Raw genomic sequence first — 23,323 nt, forward strand, 5'->3', positions numbered from 1 at the left:
TTGCACATCCTTGTAATTTTGGCATGTTCCTTTGATATAATTGATTCAACTCTTGTTGTGGATGAATAAAGTTTGAGATTTAAGGGATCGTTAAGTCATTTGAATGATCTTGCAGTTCTGTGAAATCATATATTTCATTTTAGTGCGGACAGGTATAGGGATTTACCTTTGTTTTTCACAGTTTTGAAGGGCCTTATGGATCTTAAAAGTCATTCTGCGAATGCCACTCACTGATTCTCATAGAATGGGCTCTAAATAACATGTACAATATGTTCCTACAATTTAACTTGCAGGATGATTGATAATGTTGGTGTACACTGTGACTGTTATAAGGAAAAGAGCATGAATTTTGTGCCGAGGGTATAGCAGTAGCAGATCTGCTTGAACAACAGGGATATTTTATGCTTGAAGGTATTGAGTTATGTCAAGAAGAAGGTGTTAGAAAATTGGTTGAGTTCCAGAAGTGTTGGGAAGTGGGTTTTAAATAAAGCCCCAGTTTTAGGCACATATTTGTGAGGGTTTTGTGTTTAACCTACCAAATGAAATCATAGGGTCAAAACAATTTCAAAATCCTTTGATTCACATCAAAACAAGGTACCATTGAGGGTTTGAGATTTGATACTTACAAGCCATATGGATGCACTGGGGGCACTCAAGACATTAAACATTTTAATCCATTTTGTGAAGTCAAATATTGAAGCTTGTTTCTTACTTTAAGCCTCCCCATCAGCAAAGAAGGCACACAGTTTGATCAGTTTAAAAGTTTCAAAAAAAAAGTCTAGTCATTTTCTGAAAATTGAAGTTGTGCATGTCATGCTTAAAATTGGTACCCTGTGGGATAACGAGTGGCATGTTAATATGTTGGCATGATTCTTCAATGTAGATACCGTCACCTGGAAAGATGATTAATGTTACTACCTGTGAAATGCTATTTTGAAGATAGTTTATAATGGGTCTTCAATCGTCTTTATTCATAAAGGTTTGAAACCCCAATCAATAAGACTGAATGAACTATTAAGTTGAAGCCATTGCCACCATAAACCCACGACACTCATAGCTCAATAAAGGTTTTCACTATGATATGGATGCTCACAATAAAGACTCATATCCACCAATATGATGCCTCAAATATACAAAAGGTGGCAGCACAAGACCCAACAATCCAACTAAAGGGTGTGTGATGTTTGTTCATCCGAATGCCCCAAGGCCATCCTGCAATTTAATCACTTTTGATTTAACCAGTTTAAGGAGCAATAGTGCTACTGATTTGAGAGGTGATGTTGATCGATGATTGGAGCAGAATTTGCTGCTTTTGAATGCCCATCTCTTTGTTTGGGATTTCATACGATACATTATAAGGGAAAACAGTTAAACATTTGTAGCACATGAGAAGAGGTGGGAAACACATGCAGGCATGTCAATTGTTTGCAAAATGTCTGCACATGGCAGACGGAATCATGGACAGTATTTGTGTAGCTCTTGAATACTTGTGTAGGAAAGTCGTCTAACTAATCAACCCTGTCATCATTGGTGGCATAATTTCCAGCCCACCACCTCGTGAAAGCTTGGGACACTGGCAATCTCATTAAGTCCATGACTTGTTTGACAAATGTCTTCATAGTCTCAATGGAGATCATGCTTTGTCGAAAAGAATGTGCAGAAGATAAATATCTTTAGAAGCTCGTTTTTTAGCAAGTGTGCATGTCGAGCTCCATAACATACTCGCAACACCCTCTATCCAAGTGATAATATTAGCAGGTATACAAGCTGCCCGACCTGCGTGTTTGTTAATCGTTTGGCAGAATACCAAAGATTTTCATTGTGGACCCTATGATTGAAAATCACGATTGCAGAACCCATTGACAGCAACATGCTTGGTAAAATGTTAAAATAAACCAAGCACCACAAATGTCTCATAGAATGCACCGTGAGCTCTGCAACAGCAAATAAGGAAAAATATTTTTGTCTACTGAAATGAAAGGTTCAAATTACTAATGCACATGCAAATTTGAAAGAACAGCAAATATGTGAGTTATTTGTTAGAATGCCTTTAATGGTCGCAGGTAGAGAATTGCGACTAAGATGTATTGGTCTATGCCTTCGAACTATTCAATAAAATGGCTAAAAGATAGATCAATTGTTTGACATGCATGCATTCTATGAAACAGTACTGAAAGAGGTTAATCTAAGAAAGTTGTTTTTTATTATTGTCACGGAAGGGATACTACAAAGGCCGTGACCAATGATATCTTAAACCAAATATTTGTTATATGGTGTGATTTATATGATGGAAAATTCAAAGTTGCATATGCTGCAAATGGAGACATGTCACCACATGTGCCAAATGGGAAAGACACAGCTTATGTGGAGGTGCTTTCGGTATTTGATCAAGATTGTCAGGGGTACTGGTTTGAATGTGCAATGAAATATTTTAATCTTAGCAATTCAGAACACACATGGTATGATTGACAAAAGGCCATCTCATGGAACGATAGTGACTATTAGGTACGCGTAGATCAAATTCTTCAAATAGATTTTATAAACTCCAAGCAAATGTTGTTAAAGACCCCATAATGTAAAGTGTGTGAAGAAATTGTTAAGAAATATATATTGTTGGCAAAATGGTCGGCGCTCCCCTCAGGATTCATGGCAAGTGACTAACTGCCTCCTATGGATTCTTTGTCTAATGGTTGTATCAGGCATTGACAGGTCGACCTTTTGGTGCAACAGAAACTCTAACTTGTAAAGAGTGATATCAATGCTTGCTCACAAGTTCAAATCTCCTTGGGTAACGGTAAGGGGGAGATTGTTGGCAAAATGGTCAGCACTCCCCTTGGGATTTGTGACAAGGGACTAACCACTTCTAACTTGGCATTGGCAGGTCAATCTTTTCATGCAATGACAACTCTAACTTGTAACATTTATTAGATTCTATCATCATGCCTCCTGCTAAAATAGTGAACTATAAACAAATAAGTTATTTTGTGTTGAAGATGCATATGCAGATTGAAGTATTAGTTGTGGAACTAATAGGTGTTTGACAGAAAGCCGCCACATTTTTACCTTTCTTAACATGCCATTATTGCAAGAATAATGGCATGTGTTGAAATAGTGAACTATAAACAAATAAGTTATTTTGTGTTGAAGATGCATATGCAGATTGAAGTATTAGTTGTGGACCTAATAGGTGTTTGACAGAAAGCCGCCACATTTTTACCTTTCTTAACATGCCATTATTGCAAGATACCCATAAATATAACTATTGAAGAGATTTTGCAAAACTTTCATGTAAATGCATTCAGCAAGTATAAAGCCAAATTGTTATAACTTTATCAGCATCTGCCATTTTATATGGTGAAAAAGCATCCATCAGAGCATACTTAGGGATTGTTTATCGAATGGTGCAATGACTCTTGTACAAGCAGTGATACTTTCATTTGCTCATCTTTCATCAATGATTCAATTTTGAACTAATTTATTTAATAACCAAGACGAAGTCATTTAAAGTTGAAAAACAATGAAGTACAATTATCATAGCCAAAAGCCAATCTCAATACTGAAATGCATGCTTCCCGCGACAGGAAACACAAAGTCAGGAAATATTAATATTGCAATTAGGAAGCAATAAGAAGAGAAGACCGAACACCATTGGCCCAACGGATACTAGATTATGGATTAGCACATGCAGCAAGTTACCCATTGGCAGCACAGTGTCTTGAGTTAGTTCTAGAGTGCATGAAAACATATGATCCGTATACCAAATAAATCAAGACATCAGAAGGCAAGATGGTTGCGAGACTAGATCCAATCTCCGTTTCTATTTCATTCAAGTTACTGATCAAAGATGAGTACAAAGATTTCTATGGAGAGTGCTCAAGGTTATCATCCTCAAAACGGAAAGAAGTGTTTGAACACCATTGCCAAGAGTTGGTTGGACCTATCGAGGACATGACAATCACAATTGCCCAAAACACTTTGCAGGACACTCTTCACCAAGCATATCTCTTATATGATAGTTATTCTTAATAGGTTGGTTGGAAATGCATGTCGAATGTTTTCAAGATTGGATGTTTTTATACATCAATACGGATACTAGATTATGGATTAGCACATGCGGCAAGTTACCCATTGGCAGCACAGTGTCTTCAGTTAGTTCTAGAGTGCATGAAAACATATGATCCGTATACCAAATAAACCAAGACATCAGAAGGCAAGATGGTTGCGAGACTAGATCCAATCTCCGTTTCTATTTCATTCAAGTTACTGATCAAAGATGAGTACAAAGATTTCTATGGAGAGTGCTCAAGGTTATCATCCTCAAAACGGAAAGAAGTGTTTGAACACCATTGCCAAGAGTTTGTTGGACCTATCGAGGACATGACAATCACAATTGCCCAAAACACTTTGCAGGACACTCTTCACCAAGCATATCTCTTATATGATAGTTATTCTTAATAGGTTGGTTGGAAATGCATGTCGAATGTTTTCAAGATTTGATGTTTTTATACATCAATACAATAACTACTGACAAGAAATTTATTTATTGGGAATAAATAATCAGTGATGGTCTTCATAACCAGTTAACTCAATTTGGGTTGAATCAAAGATTTCATGTCTTCTTACCTCATGTATGCAATTGCTAGCATAAAAGCTTGGTTGGGTCTCAGTGCTCATGGAGAATGTAATGAAACCACTCAAAGCTACAGTTACTACCCCAAGCTGCAATTAAAACAAAGTATTGTACATTTTCACAAGGTCAATGATGCCTTTGCCATGCTCACAACCAGAGAGTTACATGGAAACATAGAGCTTTGAATATCTCCTGAAGCAGCTAGTCTTGTCAAGACATATAAGAGTTATTTCATATAGTTTCCTCGTTTCACCTACACTCGTGTTAGAGGCTTTCATGAATGTTCCCTTATGGTCCCCCATTCTATTGATGATAAATTGGTACTTACAAAAATCTACAGGCAAATTGGCCAAGTGATAAAAAGTGTAAACACAAGGGAGTAAACCTTATTCCTTTCTCGATTGCCATAGGGCACTATAGCAGCAATTCTTCATGGGATGCACAGAATATTGAAAGGTCTATTGTCAAGTTGACTCTCTTTACTCTTACGAGAGTCGGTTCCCATTTGATAGCAAGGATATGTTAAAAATCACTTGGCACTAGGACCTAGATATCTTCACTTCCCGAGTATGGAGGATTACTCGAAATATTGTGAGGATAAGAGAAGAGACTAGATGAGGATCACAGTCCAACAAATTATTGATTTTAAAATGGGATGGGATGTGACAGGTGTGCGAGGATATGGATCAGATTTAATTGATCCTTTCTATTTTGAAAGGATTCAATTGTTAGAGTTACATTATCCCAGTTGGTCTCTATTAAAAGTGAAGAATTTGAGAGAAAGGACTTTCTTTATCATCCAAAGAATAGAGAAATGTTTAAAAGGTAAAGTCAAAGAGGCCACATCCACTAAACCAATATGGAAAGGTAATTCTGCTAAGAAGAGTAATTCACAAGAAGGCACATCCACAACAGCCACCTCACATATTTCACCTCCTCACGTATTTCACCTACTACTGTTGGTCACAGCAAAATGCATAAGGAGCGAGTGATGATGAAGATCCAAACAAAAGAGTAGATTTAGTTTCAGCATGTAAATTTAATTTTGTAACTAGGAAGAAGAGGTCCAAGCCTAAAGAAAAGACCCTCAAACCCATATAGGAAATGGTGGATGAAGCCCATGAAACGAACACCTTGCCATCATTGTTCATGGACAAAATGTTTGCCGCATAGATTAATTGATTAATGCACACAAATAATGAACAACAACAACAACAGCAGTACTCTGTTTATCATTCGCATATCCCAAGAGATTACATACAGAGCATAAGATGATTTACAGTGATCCCAAACAAGGAATAAATACTTCCCGCCGAACTTTCCCAAAGGGGTCTCTCGGCTACATAACAATACTAATCTATCCATCAGCTACAAAATCTTTGCCGACAACATGGACCCGTCGGCTACAATTTCTACCGACGACATCATCCCCCCCAAAAGAAAAGTCATCTCCTAGCGACTTCAAAACTAACAAAAACAAGAGACCACAAAATACAATAGAGAAAGAATGTACACTAGAGAGAAGACTGTGATCCTAAAGAATGCTGTTGTCGACGCAATTCATAGACCTACTCCGTTTGGATGCTCAAATCCTTCTAAATCCATGTGTTAACCTCTACGGCTTCCTTCAAGAGAAGTGTTGCATCCATAGCCTAGGTCTTTGCTAACTGTAATTCCTACTCAGCCACTTTCTTATCCCATAACAGTGTTGAACACTCAGCTGCCCATGCTGCTTGTTGGCTGGCCAAATCTGCATTTACCTTTTCCCTAGCCTCCTCTGCTACCAGAGACCTCTCCACTACGACCCTGTCTGCTACCCTGTTCGCCTCTGCACGCCTACAAACATAGTAGACTTCTTTGTACAATCCTACTATCTCGTGCGCCAACTTTTCCATGGGAGTGTTTCATGGACCCAACTCCAGCTCAGTGGCCCAATCCGCCAACATCTCCTATGTCTCAACTGTTGGCCATCCTCTGTCCTCAAAACATGAATGGAACCGCTGCGGACAAATCCCCTTGATGTAACCCGAACTAAATGCCACTCTCTCCGCCGAGTCATAGCCTGCAATGCCACATTGGGTCCCTTCTGCAGCGCAACCCGCATTGTTGTCGGTAAAATGCATAATGTAGCCGACGGGTAGAGTAGTATCCGAACGGGCGCGTGACGCTTGAGTCACCCCTTCGGAAAGGTATATGTACACGTCCGAGATGGACTTTGGAATCATCATTGTAATCAGAGATCATTGTAGTCATTGTAATCTGCAAGTGCATACATAAATAAAGTACCTATTCGGAATTGAATCGTGTTATACTATGTTGAACTTCTTACCCTATGCAGTAAACATTTTGCGCTATTGCCAGACGTACCTGGAACGAAGGAATGATATGAAGATTGATGCGAAATTTGCCAAACAAAGATAGGAATAAGGTGAAAGATAAGAATGAACTAAGTACAGCAAAAGAAATTCTAATTTTAACACAGAAAGCAGAACGCAAACAGAGACTTAAGCAAATTGCCTAGGGGCACCGAAGGGGTGAAGAGGCATAGACGGAGAGAGTGCACTCACCTAGTAGGCTGAGGAGTGTCGAGGAATTACTGGAAGAAACTCGACAACGCTTAAATTTGGTGGAGGAAACAAGGGAAGAATTCTTTAACCTGTATACACCGAGGGGAGAGTGTCCCAACGGAAGGGAAGCAACTCGCACGGCTCGGAGTGCCGAGGGAGCACGAGCGTGGAGGGATCTCTTCGTTCCTGATACACCGGACGAACGGATACAGGCGGAGAATAGAACATCACTTGAAGACTTGTCACCAGACAACGCAGTTGTTGGGAACAAGACTGTTGTACAAAACAGCGCGGAAGTCCAAAACAGCGCGGGAAGCAATTTGGGAGAACCCACTACAGGAGGTTGTGCAGGCACAAAATGAGGGAGTAACGTGTAGCGTTGTTGAGCGTATGGCAGATGAAGTAGAGAAGGCTATGGGTACACAGCAGAAGCACCCACTAGTGCAGGAGGCAACGAGGACAGAGGCAATTTTTCTTGATGATGTCGCAGCTCTAGCATCTCGGGCTTGCCAGGTTATAGATTCGACAAAGATGCAGGCGTTGGAGTCAGTAGGGAAGGAGCTGGAGGGTGTCATATCCTTCATGAGGATGGGATGCCTAGCTGCCTTTACCGTTTGTTTTCAGGAGAGGGGATGGCCCGGCACGAGCGTGGAGGGATCTCTTCGTTCCTGATACACCGGACGAACGGATACAGGCGGAGAATAGAACATCACTTGAAGACTTGTCACCAGACAACACGGTTGTTGGGAACAAGACTGTTGTACAGAACAGTGCGGAAGTCCAGAACAGCGCGGGAAGCAGTTTGGGAGAACCCACTACAGGAGGTTGTGCAGGCACAGAATGAGGGAGTAACGCGTAGCGCTGTTGAGCCTATGGCGGATGAAGTAGAGAAGGCTATGGGTACACAGCAGAAGCACCCACTAGTGCAGGAGGCAACAAGGACTGAGGCAATTTTTCTTGATGATGTCGCAGCTCTAGCATCTCGAACTTGCTAGGTTATAGATTCGGCAAAGATGCAGGCGTTGGAGTCAGTAGGGAAGGAGCTGGAGGGAGTCATATCCTTCATGAGGATGGGATGCCCAGCTGCCTTTACCGTTTGTTTTCAGGAGAGGGGATTGCCCAATGTGGAAACCACAGAAATGCGACAGGATTGGTCCATGATAAGGGAACCTGTGAGGGAGGGCCGGATTGAGATACTGATTCAGGAAATCGCAAGGTTACACAGGGAGATATATTACACCCTTCAGAGGAGTCAGGCGGACCAGCTAGCAGCTGAGAGAGCTCGGGAGGAGTCAGCTGCCAAGTTTTCTTCGGAGAAGGCAGCCTAGGAATCGGAGAGGGCGGCCTGGCAATCCGGGAGGACAGCCCTGTTAGCAGCAAAAGAACAGTTAGCAGTAGCAAATGAACAGTTGACGACAAACAAGAAAAGATGGCAGCAGAAAAGGAGAGGGAATTGGGAGAGGTCGGAGAGATGATGCAGTCAGGCCTAGAGCTCCAGTTGGAAGCAGAAGCTGAGCTAAAGATCAGGAAGGAACAGGTCTACAAGCTAAGAGCAGAGGTGAACGAGTTACGGTCGCGGACGGCCACTACGCCAGGGACGCATCCCTCTGTCTAGTACTTATGCATTGATGTACTGCGTTAGAAAATTTTGTTAATGAATTTTGTTGTATTGTCGTTCAGAGACGACCTTTCTTTTTGGGGGGGATGATGTTGTCGGTAAAATGTATAATGTAGCCGACGGGTAGAGTAGCATCCGAACGGGCGCGTGACGCTTGAGTCACCCCTTCGGAAAGGTATAAGTATACGTCCGAGATGGACTTTGGAATCATCATTGTAATCGGAGATCATTGTAGTCCTTGTAATCTGCAAGTGCATACATAAATAAAGTACCTGTTTAGAATTGAATCGTGTTATACTGTGTTGAACTTCTTACCCTATGCGGTAAACACGCATAGCCCTGAGGTAATCTCTGCATCTGTCGTCATCTGACCCATAATCCTCCTTTTGCACATCGTCCATAGTCCACTCCCCATCACTATTCGTCTCTGCTACCGCCGTTGTCACCATGTCCACATCTGGTGCCGCCTCCTCCTTCCTGGGTGCACCCTCTGACTGTGGGACTGCCACCTCCTGTGGCTCTGATACGGCTGCTCGTCCTGGAGGGACTCCTCCATGGCTAGGGGACTAAATAGACAGTCCGACCTCTGCAGGAATGAGTCAGAACTGCTGCATCAAAAATTTGCTCGCTCTATCAATCACCTCCATTCTCTCGGGTTGCTCTGACTATGCCTCCGTCAATAAGGAAGATGAAATAGTGACCATAGCATCTAAATCAATCACATCCAAATGAACCTAAGGTTCAAGCTCTGGCACTGGCAACTCTATCAACTCTGGCTCCGCTGGTGCAACAGGGCCTGGTCTACAATCCTGGGAAGGCAAGCCCTCGGTAAAAGCTATAGGAGACAACATCCGTCGTGGTCATGGAGAAAGCAACATTTGGAGTGGTCACTAGTGCAACAACTGTCGTTGGTGGGATACCCCTAGCCACTGCCCATGGGACATGTGCTATTGTCCGTGGGACAACATCTACGACCATCAGTGGGGTCATAACGACCTGTGCATGACGCTGACCAAACGGGGGAATGTGTGAAGTGGTGACAGACAAGTGCGCCGAAATTGACAACTGCGGCGGGGTAAAAAAAGTGTGCTCGCTAACTGCCGGTTCACTGCCAACTTCTGCAGAAGTACTCTCCTCCTCGTACTCAGCCTCGCTACTCTCTGAAGTCTCCTCCCGTCCAGTGTCAGTGTCCCCGTGAGCCTACAATCCCCGAAATATCTTCTTCTGCCCTGCTGCTATCCCACCCGTGTCCAAATGTCTCCAATAAAATATTGAAGGCTCTCCTTGTGCCAACTTTCCCCGCGATGGAGCCTCAGAATCATCCATTGGTATCTGATTAACTGTTGCCTCCAGAAACAAGCCAATTGCATGGTGCTGCATAAAGAATGTGTAGTGCTGGAGTGTCATGAGCTCCTCCATCCTATCGGCAAGAATTGTAGCCCAATCATACACCATGTCGTTCATGATGCCATTCATGAATACAATCTGTGGCAATGCTATATCTGAAGCCCAAGTTGCAGCTATCAACTTACTTTTGATGACATCCATGATGCACCTCTAGTGGCCTTCCCAAATAAGATCTCACCGAAGCCCTCTGCATTTAGACCCCTTTATCACTGACTCTATCTCCTCAGGCGTAAGATCGCGGCCTACTAATCGTATCTAATGTTCTTTTCGTTCCTCAGAAAGCTTGTGGTTCTTGATTTCCACCTTCTTACCTCCTGGGCCGGGGATGCCGAAAACCCTAGTAAAATCCCTAGGCTTAAAAGAAACCCTCATCTAATGCTTTTTGTCCAAAAATGTGTTGGTTTTGTTGTGCTGATTATATGCTTCTATCATAATTCGCAACACTGATTCAAACAATCGGATGGAAAAAACTAGAAGCTGGATGACCCAATGCACCTGTGCTCATATCAAAATATGCTTTATTACCTCTGTGTCTTGAGCCAATTGCCACCATTTCTGGCATTCGCTGCCATTGAGCCCTTCAAATTGAACCATGAGATGTGTAAGTTCTGCCCTCACTTTTTGTTTCTTACTGTTGGAAGCGGATGGCCCTGCAACTCGGATTCCAAAAGCTAAAACCCTTGCATTCTTCTCCATACTTGTCTTCAACTAGTTCTTCCACTACTTCCGTTTCCCTGTCAATTCCATATGATAACGGCTTCTTTCCTCCCTTTATAATGTAGGGTTCCCACTTTTGCCTTCCCACAGGTAATATGCCTTAAAAAATATATTTCCTGTTACTTGCTTCTTTCCGAATGGTTCCCTTACAACACTGAAAATGATATTAACTCCTCCGTGTTCACATAATGTTGAATTTGGCGAATGACGATGACTACAATTGTTGCAAGAAAAATACTCTACCTCCGAACTCACAAACACCTCCGCGGATGAACTAATAGATTTAACGCAGTGCCATGACGATGCATTCCCTATATTACCAAATTTGTTATCTACAGCCGAAGCAAAGAAATCTCCTTTCTATCAAACCATATTGATCTTATGGAGTTGTTGTGTCCCAGACCAACTGCAATATCGTGGCAACCAGTAGGGCTATCATTCTCCAAAGCTGAAGATGCAAGGATTTGGGCCACTTGCAACCCCAACAATTTTGATGAACTGCAATGAGGGTGGGTGTTGTCTCCTTCATACCATCGGTCCCCATCTTTCTTGGCCGCTAATGCTGTGGAATGAACAAGGTTGCATGCGGAAGAGGCAAGTAATCACGCCAGGAGGAGAAAATAAGAGTCCACGGATGCAAGGAAGAGAAGCCATGAGCATAGAAGACGAATAGCAACTCCTAAACCGCCTGCAAGAGAGGATAACACATCCGCAAGAGAAGAAAAGATACATGTCCGCGAGATAAGAGAAGATACAAATCCGCGGGATAGGAGAGGACATCCGCGGGATAAGAAAAATCATCCGCGGGAGAATAGAAGGCAGCATCTGCGGGGGAACTAAAGACATCTACGGAAAAAACAACTGCAAGAAACAACAAAAAAATCCGCGTGAGACAACCCCATCTGCAGAAAAAAATCACCCATCCACGGAAAAAAAACATCCACAGGGAAATCAGTCTGCGGGTGGTCCCGCGGAACAGGCACAAAACCTTTTGGTTTTTTCTTTTTCTTTTTCTTTTTTACTCTTTTTTTTTTTTTGATTAATTTATTAATGCACACAGATAATGAACAAGAACAACAACAGCAATACTCCGTTTATCATTCGCATATGCCAAGAGATTACATACAGAGCATAAGATGATTTACAATGATCCCAGACGGGGTATTAATACTTCCCGCCGAACCTTCCCGAAAGGGTCCGTCGGCTACATAACACTACTAATCTACCCGTCGACTACAAAATCTTTACCAACAACATGGACCCGTCGGCTACAGTTTCTACCAATGACACAAAATGATCCCCTCTTTGACTTCTCCTACAAGCACCCCATATCCTCATGAGTTAAATACTGCACAAGAAATCCCAATTGTGGATAGTACAATTGAGCAGGTGCTCACACCTATGGTTTTGAATACTTCTACAATAATAGAATCATCAACAACTTTCTCAACCTCTTGGATGCAACAAAGTTTAGAAAGGAAGAAGAAGAGGGGCATTCAATTAAAACCACCAAGCATTGATGCAATTGCTGATTTCATAGATAAAGGTACGAAGGTGAAAAAGACTAAGGTAGATTCCAGGTTATCAGTGAAACCATCTACAGGCAACTTAATGGCTGAAGTTGCACAACTCATTTCAGAGAAGAATGTTAATGAAGCAAGCGAATCTGATTTCAATATAGCCCAAGTGGATGTAGGTTGGGCTACACATGAAGGTAAAATTTATAATTTTCAAGAGTCTGCAGCAAACTAAAGATCAATATAAGCATTGAGTACGACATGACAATCAAATTGTCATGGTCTCGCTATCAATAGATGACAAACATCCATAATATGATACCTCATCACGATAATTTCTAATTTTGAACTTTACCAGATATTATTCATTGACAAATCCTTGTGGTACTCCTGCAACCAAGCAATCCCGTGGGGATTTGGATCCTTCCTTCTTTCTAACTTCAATTTATTAACCATTTCTTATGAAATAGGGTATTAGTACTACCACCATCAATAATGGCATTGCATAATTTATCATTACACTTACATCTTGTGCAAAACAAATTCTTCATTCGCTCAATTTCCTTCTCACCATTTGACGAGGCTCTTCTAGTAACAAGTGCCTCTCATCTTTCAGCACCTTCAAAACGTGACGATTGAACAACCTCATCTACATGTGCAACTTATGCATTGTCCTCTGGTCTCCTATTTGTCTTCCGTTGATGTTGGGGACAATTATAAGCACTATAACTTCTCCACACAAGAAATGTGCTCCACAGAAACTTCCTCAATTGGTCCTCATCCTCTTCCTCTTCCTCACTGATCTTTGTTATTTTAATTGTGAGGACAATAGGAACTATTGTCCCTCCAATTTTGACTACTACTAGAGTTGTCATTCTTCTTTCAATCTTCATTTTGGCCTCCATAAGACTGCCCACTAGGTTTTCTTCCACAAAGTATTCCATTTTGTTTGCTCTCAAACTTCTTGTTCAATTTTGCTACTATCTTCAAAGAAAATTGATATGCATCATCACTAGTAGATATTCTTACCATTAACAACTCTCCTTGAATACTTGACCTCAACTCATTTGTGTATCAAGCAACCTTCTGATGCAGGAGCATCTTGCATGGAAAAAAAAATAATAATTGAAAAAAAAAAAAAAAAAATTGTGGAGGAGAGAGAAAGTGACAAAAATTAGAGGAGAAATAATTAAAAAATAAAAAAAGGGAAAAAGGAGAAAGGAAAGGAAAAGGTGATTTCTATTTTCGAGGTGCATAGGTGGCATAAAATAGAAAAATAAGAAAAATAGTTGTCATTCCATTAATCGAGGTGTGTAGGTGGAAATTCTAGAAAGTTTTGGATAAATCATGTATTTAATATTTGTTGGGTGCTTAGTTGTATTTGGGTGGGAATTTAATATTTATTTAAAGATAGTTGTATTTACCTTTTATTCCACATTGGTTGTGTTTGTAATGTCTTGGGTTAGAAGTGCCTATTTAAGCAAGGCTTATTATCATTTGTAATCAAGCTCGAGGAGTAGAAACTTGAGAAGTAGAAGTTGTGGAAGGAGAAGCTCAAGGAGAAGCTTGATATCATCTTGTGGGTGTTGTAAGGATCTTTCAAGTATAATAAAATTATTTGTGAAGCATTTTTTTTTCTTGGTCTCTATATTGTTGCATTCTTGGTTGTGAGTTGTTAGAGTGGTGTGGCCCTCTATCAAGTGGTATCAGAGCCGTACCTACATTAGTGGTATCAGAGCAAGAGTCCCTGAGTGTACAAGCAGATCGCCGAAGTGTGAGGCAGTTTGTACCAGGACCTTGGTTGGGCAAAGTTTATCAGAGCTGGTGGACTGCAAATCTGTTGTCCTAGACTTGTGATGTGGTTCCTGATTGTTCGTGCGAGGTGGCAGGTTGCGATCTAACTTGCAAACAATTTGGTTGTCACAAGGAGCGTGGGAAGGATTTGTTGCAGAGGGTTTACGAAGATCTTGGAAGATGGCTCCGAGAGGATTGGACCCTAAGATGATTGCAAAAATCCATGATATAGTGGAGAGGAATTTTTCTAAGATGATTTCTCGGTTGGATGATAGATTGGCTGATCAAGTTAAGGAGGTTCGTGAGAGAAGATGGCATCACAAGGTTGAGGTGGAAGAGGTTGGTTTTGCTAATCAGTCTGTGGAGTCTAATGCAGAACCTGTAGAGCAAATAGAGGTTGTTGCTAAGGATATTCCTAACCTTGCTAATGTTGGGATGGAGGTTGGTTTTCATGATCAATTGGTTGAATCTGACATGGAGATTATGGAGTACTTGGAGGTGGATGATCTAGTTGTTGGAGGTGAGTTATGTATTGCAGAGCATCTTGTTGTGAGCAATGAGGTTGCTAGTGTTGAGAGTTTGGCATGTGTTGATGGAGATCTACATGTTGGTGCTAATATGGAGTTTGTTGTTGCTGATGCGGGGTTTGTTGCTACTGGTGTGGATTCACTAGTTGCTGATGTGAGTGAGGGTTTGTTGATGAAGAATTATGTTCAATTTGTTCCTGGGAATGAGCATGTTGATTGGATGGTTGAGATTCTGGTGTTTGATAGAGTAATGCAGATGTGGAAGATTTGCATGGTGGTTTTCTTGTCCCCGTTGAGGTGGAAACCTTTGGTGAAGATGAAGATAGTGGTAGATCTTACTTTTGGCGTCAAAGTGTGGGACACACTTTTCTATCTACCGGAGGAGTCTGATGCAAGAGCATCTTGCATGGAAAAAATAATAATAATTGAAAAAAAAAAATTGTGGAGGAGAGAGAAAGTGACGAAAATTAGAGGAGAAATGATTAAAAAATTAAAAAAGGGAAAAAGGAGAAAGGAAAGGAAAAGGTGATTTCTATTTTCGAGGTGCATAGGTGGCATAAAATAGAAAAATAAGAAAAATAGTTGTCATTCCATTAATCGAGGTGTGTAGGTGGAAATTCTAGAAAGTTTTGGATAAATCATGTATTTAATATTTGTTGGGTGCTTAGTTGTATTTGGGTGGGAATTTAATATTTATTTAAAGATAGTTGTATTTACCTTTTATTCCATATTGGTTGTGTTTGTAATGTCTTCGGTTAGAAGTGCCTATTTAAGCAAGGCTTATTATCATTTGTAATCAAGCTCAAGGAGTAGAAACTTGAGAAGTAGAAGTTGTGGAAGGAGAAGCTCAAGGAGAAGCTTGATATCATCTTGTGGGTGTTGTAAGGATTTTTCAAGTATAATAAAATTATTTGTGAAGCATTTTTTTTTTTCTTGGTCTCTATATTGTTGCATTCTTGGTTGTGAGTTGTTAGAGTGGTGTGGCCCTCTATCACCTTCTCCTTGTTGGCTTCAAAATGACCCATCCTAATAAGGACTCAATAGAACTTTGTTATATATTCTTGGAAAAAATTGCTTGCTTGCTTCAACCCTTGCATTTGCTTCAACAAATCAAGCTCATAGTCAACAGGAATGAATTCTCTTCCATTTGTCCACCATCTAATCTCATCTTGTTATCTTCTCCTTCATTCTTTTATTTCTCTCCAACTGAACTTCTTTCCACCAAATATTAGCATGACCTTTTAGCTTGGCCTTTGCAAATCTGACCCTCTCAAGATTATCTACTTCTTCATACTCAAAGTAATCTTCCATATCATTGATCCAAGCCATAACTTTCGAACTATGTACCAAATTTTCTATTATACCACTTTACAAAAACCTCTCAAAGTGCTCTATAGCTAGGACCACATAGTTTTCTCCTAAACAAGATTTTGCCCCTTACAGAGCCTCTAAAGCTTTAAAAATTGAGTTCAAAGTTTTTGTACTCCTCCATCAAAATAGAAAATCAATATCTTCATAATCAGACTTGACCTTACCACAAAACTTTACTGGAATGCTTAAACATCCAAATGAACCTTTGGGGAAGTAATTGGAACAATCCATGCTGAGATGAAAAACTTATTGAAAACAATAAACCTGCCAATAGTAACCTTGCACGAAAATAGCCCTTATAGAAAAACTAGACTATCTTTTGATGATGTGAGATTGTTCTTACACCCTAGATGCTCCTACATCATCATAAGATTAGTCATCTTCATCTTCATAAACTTGTAAACAATAAAATATCTATAGCATCGTAAGAACACAATATGTTCATGAATATAATCCCATGTGAATGACGTTGACTAAGCAATTGAAATAAATGAAAACATAATCATATTAATCATAATCCTCTTAATTAAATATCCAAGTTCCACATAACTAACTAACTTCACATGAAACAGTTATTTAAAGGTCCTCAAAGAAGGGATGTAACATTTAGTATATTGTTATACTAACTAGCAATGTTATTTCAATATGTTTAACATTTTCAATAATGTTCATGGATATGTAAATGTGGATCACATTCCACCCACACAAGTGGCAAGGATCCTTCTATTGATTTTAGCCCATCTTGATATTAGTGTTGAATGGGCATTGCGTTTTGTAATGCATCCTCCATTTTGGCTAGATGGTTGTTGGTAAAACAAACTTAAAGGACATTCATATCTGAGCTTAAAATGAATAGTGTTTGCTAGAGAAAATTGAATTTTGGTTGGCTTTGGATATTGTGTCGTTTCAACTACCTAGCTTGGGTTGTGTGTGTGTGAGGCGCTGTCATGGAGTGGCGCTTCTTTGACTCTCCTCTAAGTAGAAAAACAAGTAGGATGTTTAAGGAACATTTCCCTATGTCCCTCGTGTCCCTGGACTCATGTTGGAGTCACTTTTAGAACTTCTATATTGAGAAGAGTTTCTCTTTTGTTTTTTTCTATGTTGGAGATCAGATGCAGTGTCCCTCATGGTATTTCAATTAATTCCAGTTGCTTTGGAGTTCATTCCAGTCACAAGCTTAATTTTCCCTAGGTGTGATACTTGGAAATGCTCATTTGTTTTATCTTTGGCCAAGACTACAATGTAAAAAAAGACTAGAGAATAGTTTTTGAACTCCAATGCATTTATGGGATACTTGAGCATTTGCACCTACTTGTGCCACTTCGCTCATAACAATGATGAGGTCATTGTTGTATCATTGAGTCGGCATGATGGACATGACACGTGTGCACATTAGTATGCAAAAAGCATGTCTTTGTCATATCGTGAACAATGAGGACACTCCTGTGAGATTCTTTCAACAAAAACATTTCTTACTTGCTAGATGTGTGGCTTGGAGCATTATGAACGAACTAGTAGCACCACAGATTCATATGAATAAAGCACTAACCTCTATGATTTCAATTTTCACTAATTACAAACAACTTATTGTCTTTTTTTCTATAAACAATGATAACAAATACCCAAACTATTGCTGTTGTGTCTTAGAAGATTAAACAAATTTGCTAGGATCATTACCATTGAAACCCTAGCACCCACAATCCAACTAAGAACTAAAATACTATAAACAAGTTGAAATAACACATCACACTAAAAAGATTCACACTTACTGCAAATTGGAAAGACCCATCAAAATCAACAAACCTAACCCTTTCATACTCTAGCATCACTATGATGTCATTGTAGCTATCACACACCGCCATAGTCCATTGCTATTGAATATAACTTCAATTCCTCAATCAATCTTCAGAAATCAGCACAATTGTGATTCCCAAGTGAAATCATCTCTAATGGATAAGAGGATTCCTGTCCTCAAATTCAAATATGGTAACCAAAGGAGTTTTCTCCACCAGATCTCCAACCACAAGGCTTTTCGTCTTTAAATGTTTTAATTTCAACCATGGAAGGAATAGTCAAATGATAAAATCGAATTTTTTTTGGAGCAAATGACTTTTATTGTTGTCTTTTGAGTCCTCTAATTGACTTTACTTGTTTCCCTCCAATTATTAAAAAAAATTGTTTTAATTAAATAAATATTTTTGTATTACATAAGCCCTATAATAATATTTAAGTTGTTCTTCTCAGACAAAGAAACTGGGCCAAAATTAAAATACTATATTATCCCTTAGCCAACCAGAAATTAAAATAGGCTACAGCTTCAACTAATTACTGCAATTTTAAAAAGAGAACATGGCATTGCTTCAAGAGCACATCAGCTGCTAAGTTGCTACCAGATAGTCTTCATGAACCAGGAAGAAAAGTTGAATGCACCATAGCTACTTGAAACCTCTTTTGTACTTATTAGATGTTGGAGAGAAAAATTGGAATTTATAACAGATGTCTATAAAAAATGGAAGACTGGTAAGTCTGGTGAGCAGAATATCTGATAGAACAAACATTATTCATATAATGGTAAATGTATTTAACCTTAACACTTCACCCATGCGATATTGCTGCTACCCTTATTATTATTTAAGAGATTACTACGAGCTTGCAAAAGTATCTGTCAAGTATAAATTGGAATCAGTGAGAACAGGAAACAAACCCATTAGTAAAGCATCAGATTTTTGTTTGAAAGCCCTGAAGAGCTCTAAAGAAATATTTCCCATTGCATCACTTGCTAACGGATCTGCAAGTTTTTCCAGATATATTGAAACCCTGGGCATGCCCTTTGACTTCTGGGCTGTAACCTTTGCAGAACTAGCACCTACAATTATCAACAATTGGTTAGATATATCATGTCTAGTAATTTGTAAAAATTAATTTCCTTATGAAATTAAAATGTTCAAAAACAACTCCTTGTGCAATGTCAAATTCAGGAAATTGATGCAAAAAATTTGTACACAACTGAACCCAGAAACTACTGTCTCGCTATTTGATGGATTGTGAAAATCTCTTAGCATTGACCTCCATATTGTCACTGAATTGTAATCTAATAAGTAAAACTAGTCCTTGGCCTGGTAATGGGCCTTTGAGGATCCAACCTCCATCAAAAAAGATTAAACAAGAATCTTGGAAGCCCCTGGAGGAGGGATGGATTAAATTTAACTTCGATGGCACATTGACGGGCAACCCGGGCCCATCAGGGGCAGGGTTTGTTGTGAGGGATTGCAAAGGTAATATCTAGATGTTAGGAGCGAAACAGCTTTTGGAGGGAAAAAAACAATGAGGCAGCAGTCCAGGCAGAATTACTATCCATAAGAATGACTATCAAACAAAAAGTGGCAAAGCTGCATTTGGAAGGGGACTCTCAAATAATAATCAATGACATTATCAAAGGAGAGTCAGGAATATGGTATTTAAACAAATACATTCACAGAATCAAGTCCTTGCTGGAGTCTTTCACAGATTCCAAAATCACCCATTTCAGGAGGGAGGCTAATGGGGTAGTCGACACTATGTCAAAGGTAGGACAGTAGGAGTATCTCTGATTGAATGGCATAAGGAGGAAGTTGTTGAGGATCTAAGAGACAGATGGGGAGAGTAGTCGACACTATGTCAAAGGTAGGACAGTAGGAGTATCTCTGATTGAATGGCATAAGGAGGAAGTTGTTGAGGATCTAAGAGACAGATGGGGAGAGTTTTGACTCATGGAATTGAGAAGAGCGTGATTGTTTTAAAAAAATAAAGCAAGATGACATAAGTTTGGAAGTCGTGTAAGGAGATTAATTTTAATTCAAATTTACAAAAACAGATGGCATCCCTGCGAAACCCAAAAAGGACAAGGGCTGCAATGATGAAATATCAAGTTGAAGGTTGGTGAAAGGCAGAGACCACATGCCAGAGGTTGCTCCATTGGTTTCATCAAAGATTAACAAGATTTTGTGAAGCCAAAATTAATTGCTCCTGAGAATAATCTGGAAGGCTCCAGAATTTAGAGAGCCTGGCAAGTGTGGCAATTAAACAAGGTTTGTTGGGTTTTAGAAGGTTTTTGGACAGAGCAGATATAGTAACAGGAAGAAGAAGGAGGGCGCTAGAGAGGCAAATTTCTCATTACATCTACCCAATCAACTGAAAGCTTTTAGAGAGAATGTGAGAATTTGGTGAATGAAAGGGATCTTTAAGGTTGATGATCCCCAGTTTTGGAACTGCGTGGTCGTAATTTTCAGAGAAGAATTCTTGATATAAGCTCAGCTAAAATCAATATTAACTTCATCATCTAGAATTAACTTAGCTTTCAGAACTATTTGAATTTTTTTTGTTCCTATGAGTAATAAACATTGCTCTTATTCAAAAAGCTAGGCAAAAATAAGCTTTTGTTGTTTAACTTCAAGCATGGATAAGAAGGCACCATAACCACCAACAGAACTAGCAGGCCCCCCAAGAATAAGCTTGACATTGTCTGATGAAAATGCAGCTCTGAGATAGCTTAGAAAGTCATGCCATGATCCACCAATGCCAACTTCATCTCTCTACAAAGAATAACGAAGATAGGTTTAATATTCAAGACAAGAAACAACAGCAATGAAAAAATTAAAGTACCACACAGAATTTTAAGATAGACTCCTAAACACTCAGCAAAAAGAAATATTAATCTAGAATGCATCTCTTATCCTTCCAAGCAGAGATAATCTAAGGATAAAAGCTTAAAGCTAAATGAGAGTTAGCAGCCAAAAACTAGAAAAGTAAGCAGGCTTATAAAATGTTTAAAAGAAAGTCAATAGCCAATTGAAACATGAAGCCACATGCCAAAAGAAAGGAAATATTTATCCAGGCTCGAATCCATTTGCAGATACGATCACTAATAAATTACCGCTTCATGGATAATATTTCAAGACTGAATTAATGCAAACATGGTTGATGATCAGGTGATCCTTGAAAGTTTACATAGAAGCTACCATTTTATTATAACATGCACTTCAATAATATTTTACTCATTCATGAGATAAATATCTTGTACATGTACATCGCAGTTACTTCATAATTTATTTTATGAACCCCAGAGCTTTAAATAGAAATTAGTTGCAGGAACTGAAAAGCGTCCCTTGATTATTTATTTTATGGTTTTCCAAAGGGGGACCATGATGCAGTTTTCAAGGAGCTAGAACTTTTCAAGGAAGAGACTATTTTTTTGGCATTTTGTACAAAGTGAAAATCTGTGAACTTCCTGATTTTGTAGAAGAATGAAAGAATAGAGTTGCTCTGTGACTCCAAGAATGTGTCTTCATCTCGTCAATTGCTCAGATGTTCAATTTACATCCATTTCTCTAAATGTTTGCCACTTGTTTAACTACAGTTGATTTTCTTCACTTTAACAAGCTTCCTATGTCTGTCTAAGAGAGAAATCTGTATGTTCATTCTCTCTTTTGCATAGTTATATGTAATGTCCCCCACTTAGCCAGTTTGGAGGTATGTTGTCGTTAGCCCATTCTTGTATCATCCTGAGGGCTAACCAGGACTTCAAAAGGGATCCTAAGGTTATTTGGCCTAGTCAAATTTAATTACAGGCCAAACGGAGTTCGTTTGTTGGGTTGTCAGGAAGACTTACTATTTTTAGTAAGCCAATAGGGGGATGCAGTGCCTTCAATTTTTAGTGACAGGATGAGATGCATTTTATTGGGCTCTTTCTAATGAGCTAGTATATGTGGGATTTCGAGTTTATTTGGTATATTATTTTAATGTTTGAAGTTACAACGGTAAAGTGACTATTTAAATTAAATATTATAATGTTTCATAAAGTCACTTTATAAAAATCAAGAGTCCCTCTTTTGAGTACATACATGGACTTTGTAAAAAAAAAAAAAAAAGTAATATTAAAAGTCATGTATTATCCCACATTGGCAAGACGGAAGCGTGGAGCAAGTGAGGAAGGGATTAAAAGGAAGAGGATAGCTCTCATTTATTCAAGCTTGGAAATATCAAAGAAATTGGAGAATTTTCTGAAGATTAAATCTCAATAGTTTGAAAGACGAAATCCCTTCAAGCTGGAAATCTTGACGCCATTGAAAGATATGGTCTTGAGATTCAATATGGTAGCAGTCTGAAAAAAGCAGATACGAAAAACCAGCCCGAAAAAAGCCGAACCGAAAAAGTAGGCGAAAAAAGCAATCCGTAAAGCAGTTCGAAAAGCGGAACCGAAAAAGCAAGCTGAAAAAGCGGGTACGAAAAAGCAGGCCGAAAAAGCAGTTCGAAAAAAGCAAAGCAGAAGGGGCAGCATAGAAGGAAATTATTTCAGCCATCTACAACCAGGTTCTTTTGTTAGTATTGTTTTTAGGGTGTTATAAGCTTTCAGCTGTAAGTGTGCATTATACCAGTATTATCATTTTGTAATCCATATAAATGCCAAAGTCACGGCCATATTTCATGAGCATTGTAATTTTCATTGCAATTAAGAAGATAATAGTTGTTGGTGTCATTTAAGCAATTTAATATCATTATTTATCAGCTAGTTAGTTTGCATACCAACTGTTTGTAAAAATGCCAGTTGGCTGTAGGTGTTCATTTCTCATGCTTAGATCATATATATGCACTGAATATTGTCAAAGTTAGTAGCACACTCATGTTAGGTCATTTGTGTAGTCCATTGTAGTCTTCTAGCACAAGATTTTCATTGATGCAAATTGTAAAAAGGTCATTTGAAGCTAGCTAAAATACTATATCAGTCATACGTCCCTTGCATGTGAATTGTTTGATGAAATTCCTTGAGCTTTCATCAGATTTTTGAGGGCAGATTGGAGGAGGGTTATTACAGGAGCACTCTAATAACCCACCTCTAATCTGCCCTCAAAAAAAATGTTGATGATAGCTCAAGGAATTTCATCAAACAATTCACATGCAAGGGACGTATGACTGATATAGTATTTCAGCTAGCTTCAAATGACTTTTTCTTCAATTTGCATCAATGAAAATCTTGTGCTAGAAGACTACAATGGACTACACAATGACCTAACATGAGTGTGCTACTAATTTTGACAATATTCAGTGCATATATATGATCTAAGCATGAGAAATGAACACCTACAGCCAACTGGCATTTTTACAAACAGTTGGTATGCAAACTAACTAGCTGATAAATA

General features: G+C 39.2%; 1 protein-coding gene across 2 annotated transcripts in view; it reads right to left on the reverse strand.

Moving 5' to 3' along the window:
* The window catches only part of LOC149575951 (uncharacterized), a 212,090-nt gene that overhangs the window by 90,138 nt on the left and 98,629 nt on the right, over positions 1-23,323 (reverse strand). For both annotated transcript variants that reach the window (XM_089816079.1, XM_089816080.1), the window contains exons 2-3: positions 20,599-20,719; positions 18,853-19,014 (exon numbers count right to left, since the gene is read on the reverse strand). In XM_089816079.1, the coding sequence (XP_089672205.1) occupies positions 18,853-19,014; positions 20,599-20,719 (283 nt within the window). The remainder of the gene's footprint in view (positions 1-18,852; positions 19,015-20,598; positions 20,720-23,323) is intronic.

Source organism: Cupressus sempervirens, chromosome 1 (genome assembly GCF_028749045.1).
Source record: "Cupressus sempervirens isolate cs-2001-9-10 chromosome 1, ASM2874904v1, whole genome shotgun sequence".
Classification (NCBI taxonomy): Eukaryota; Viridiplantae; Streptophyta; class Pinopsida; order Cupressales; family Cupressaceae; genus Cupressus; species Cupressus sempervirens.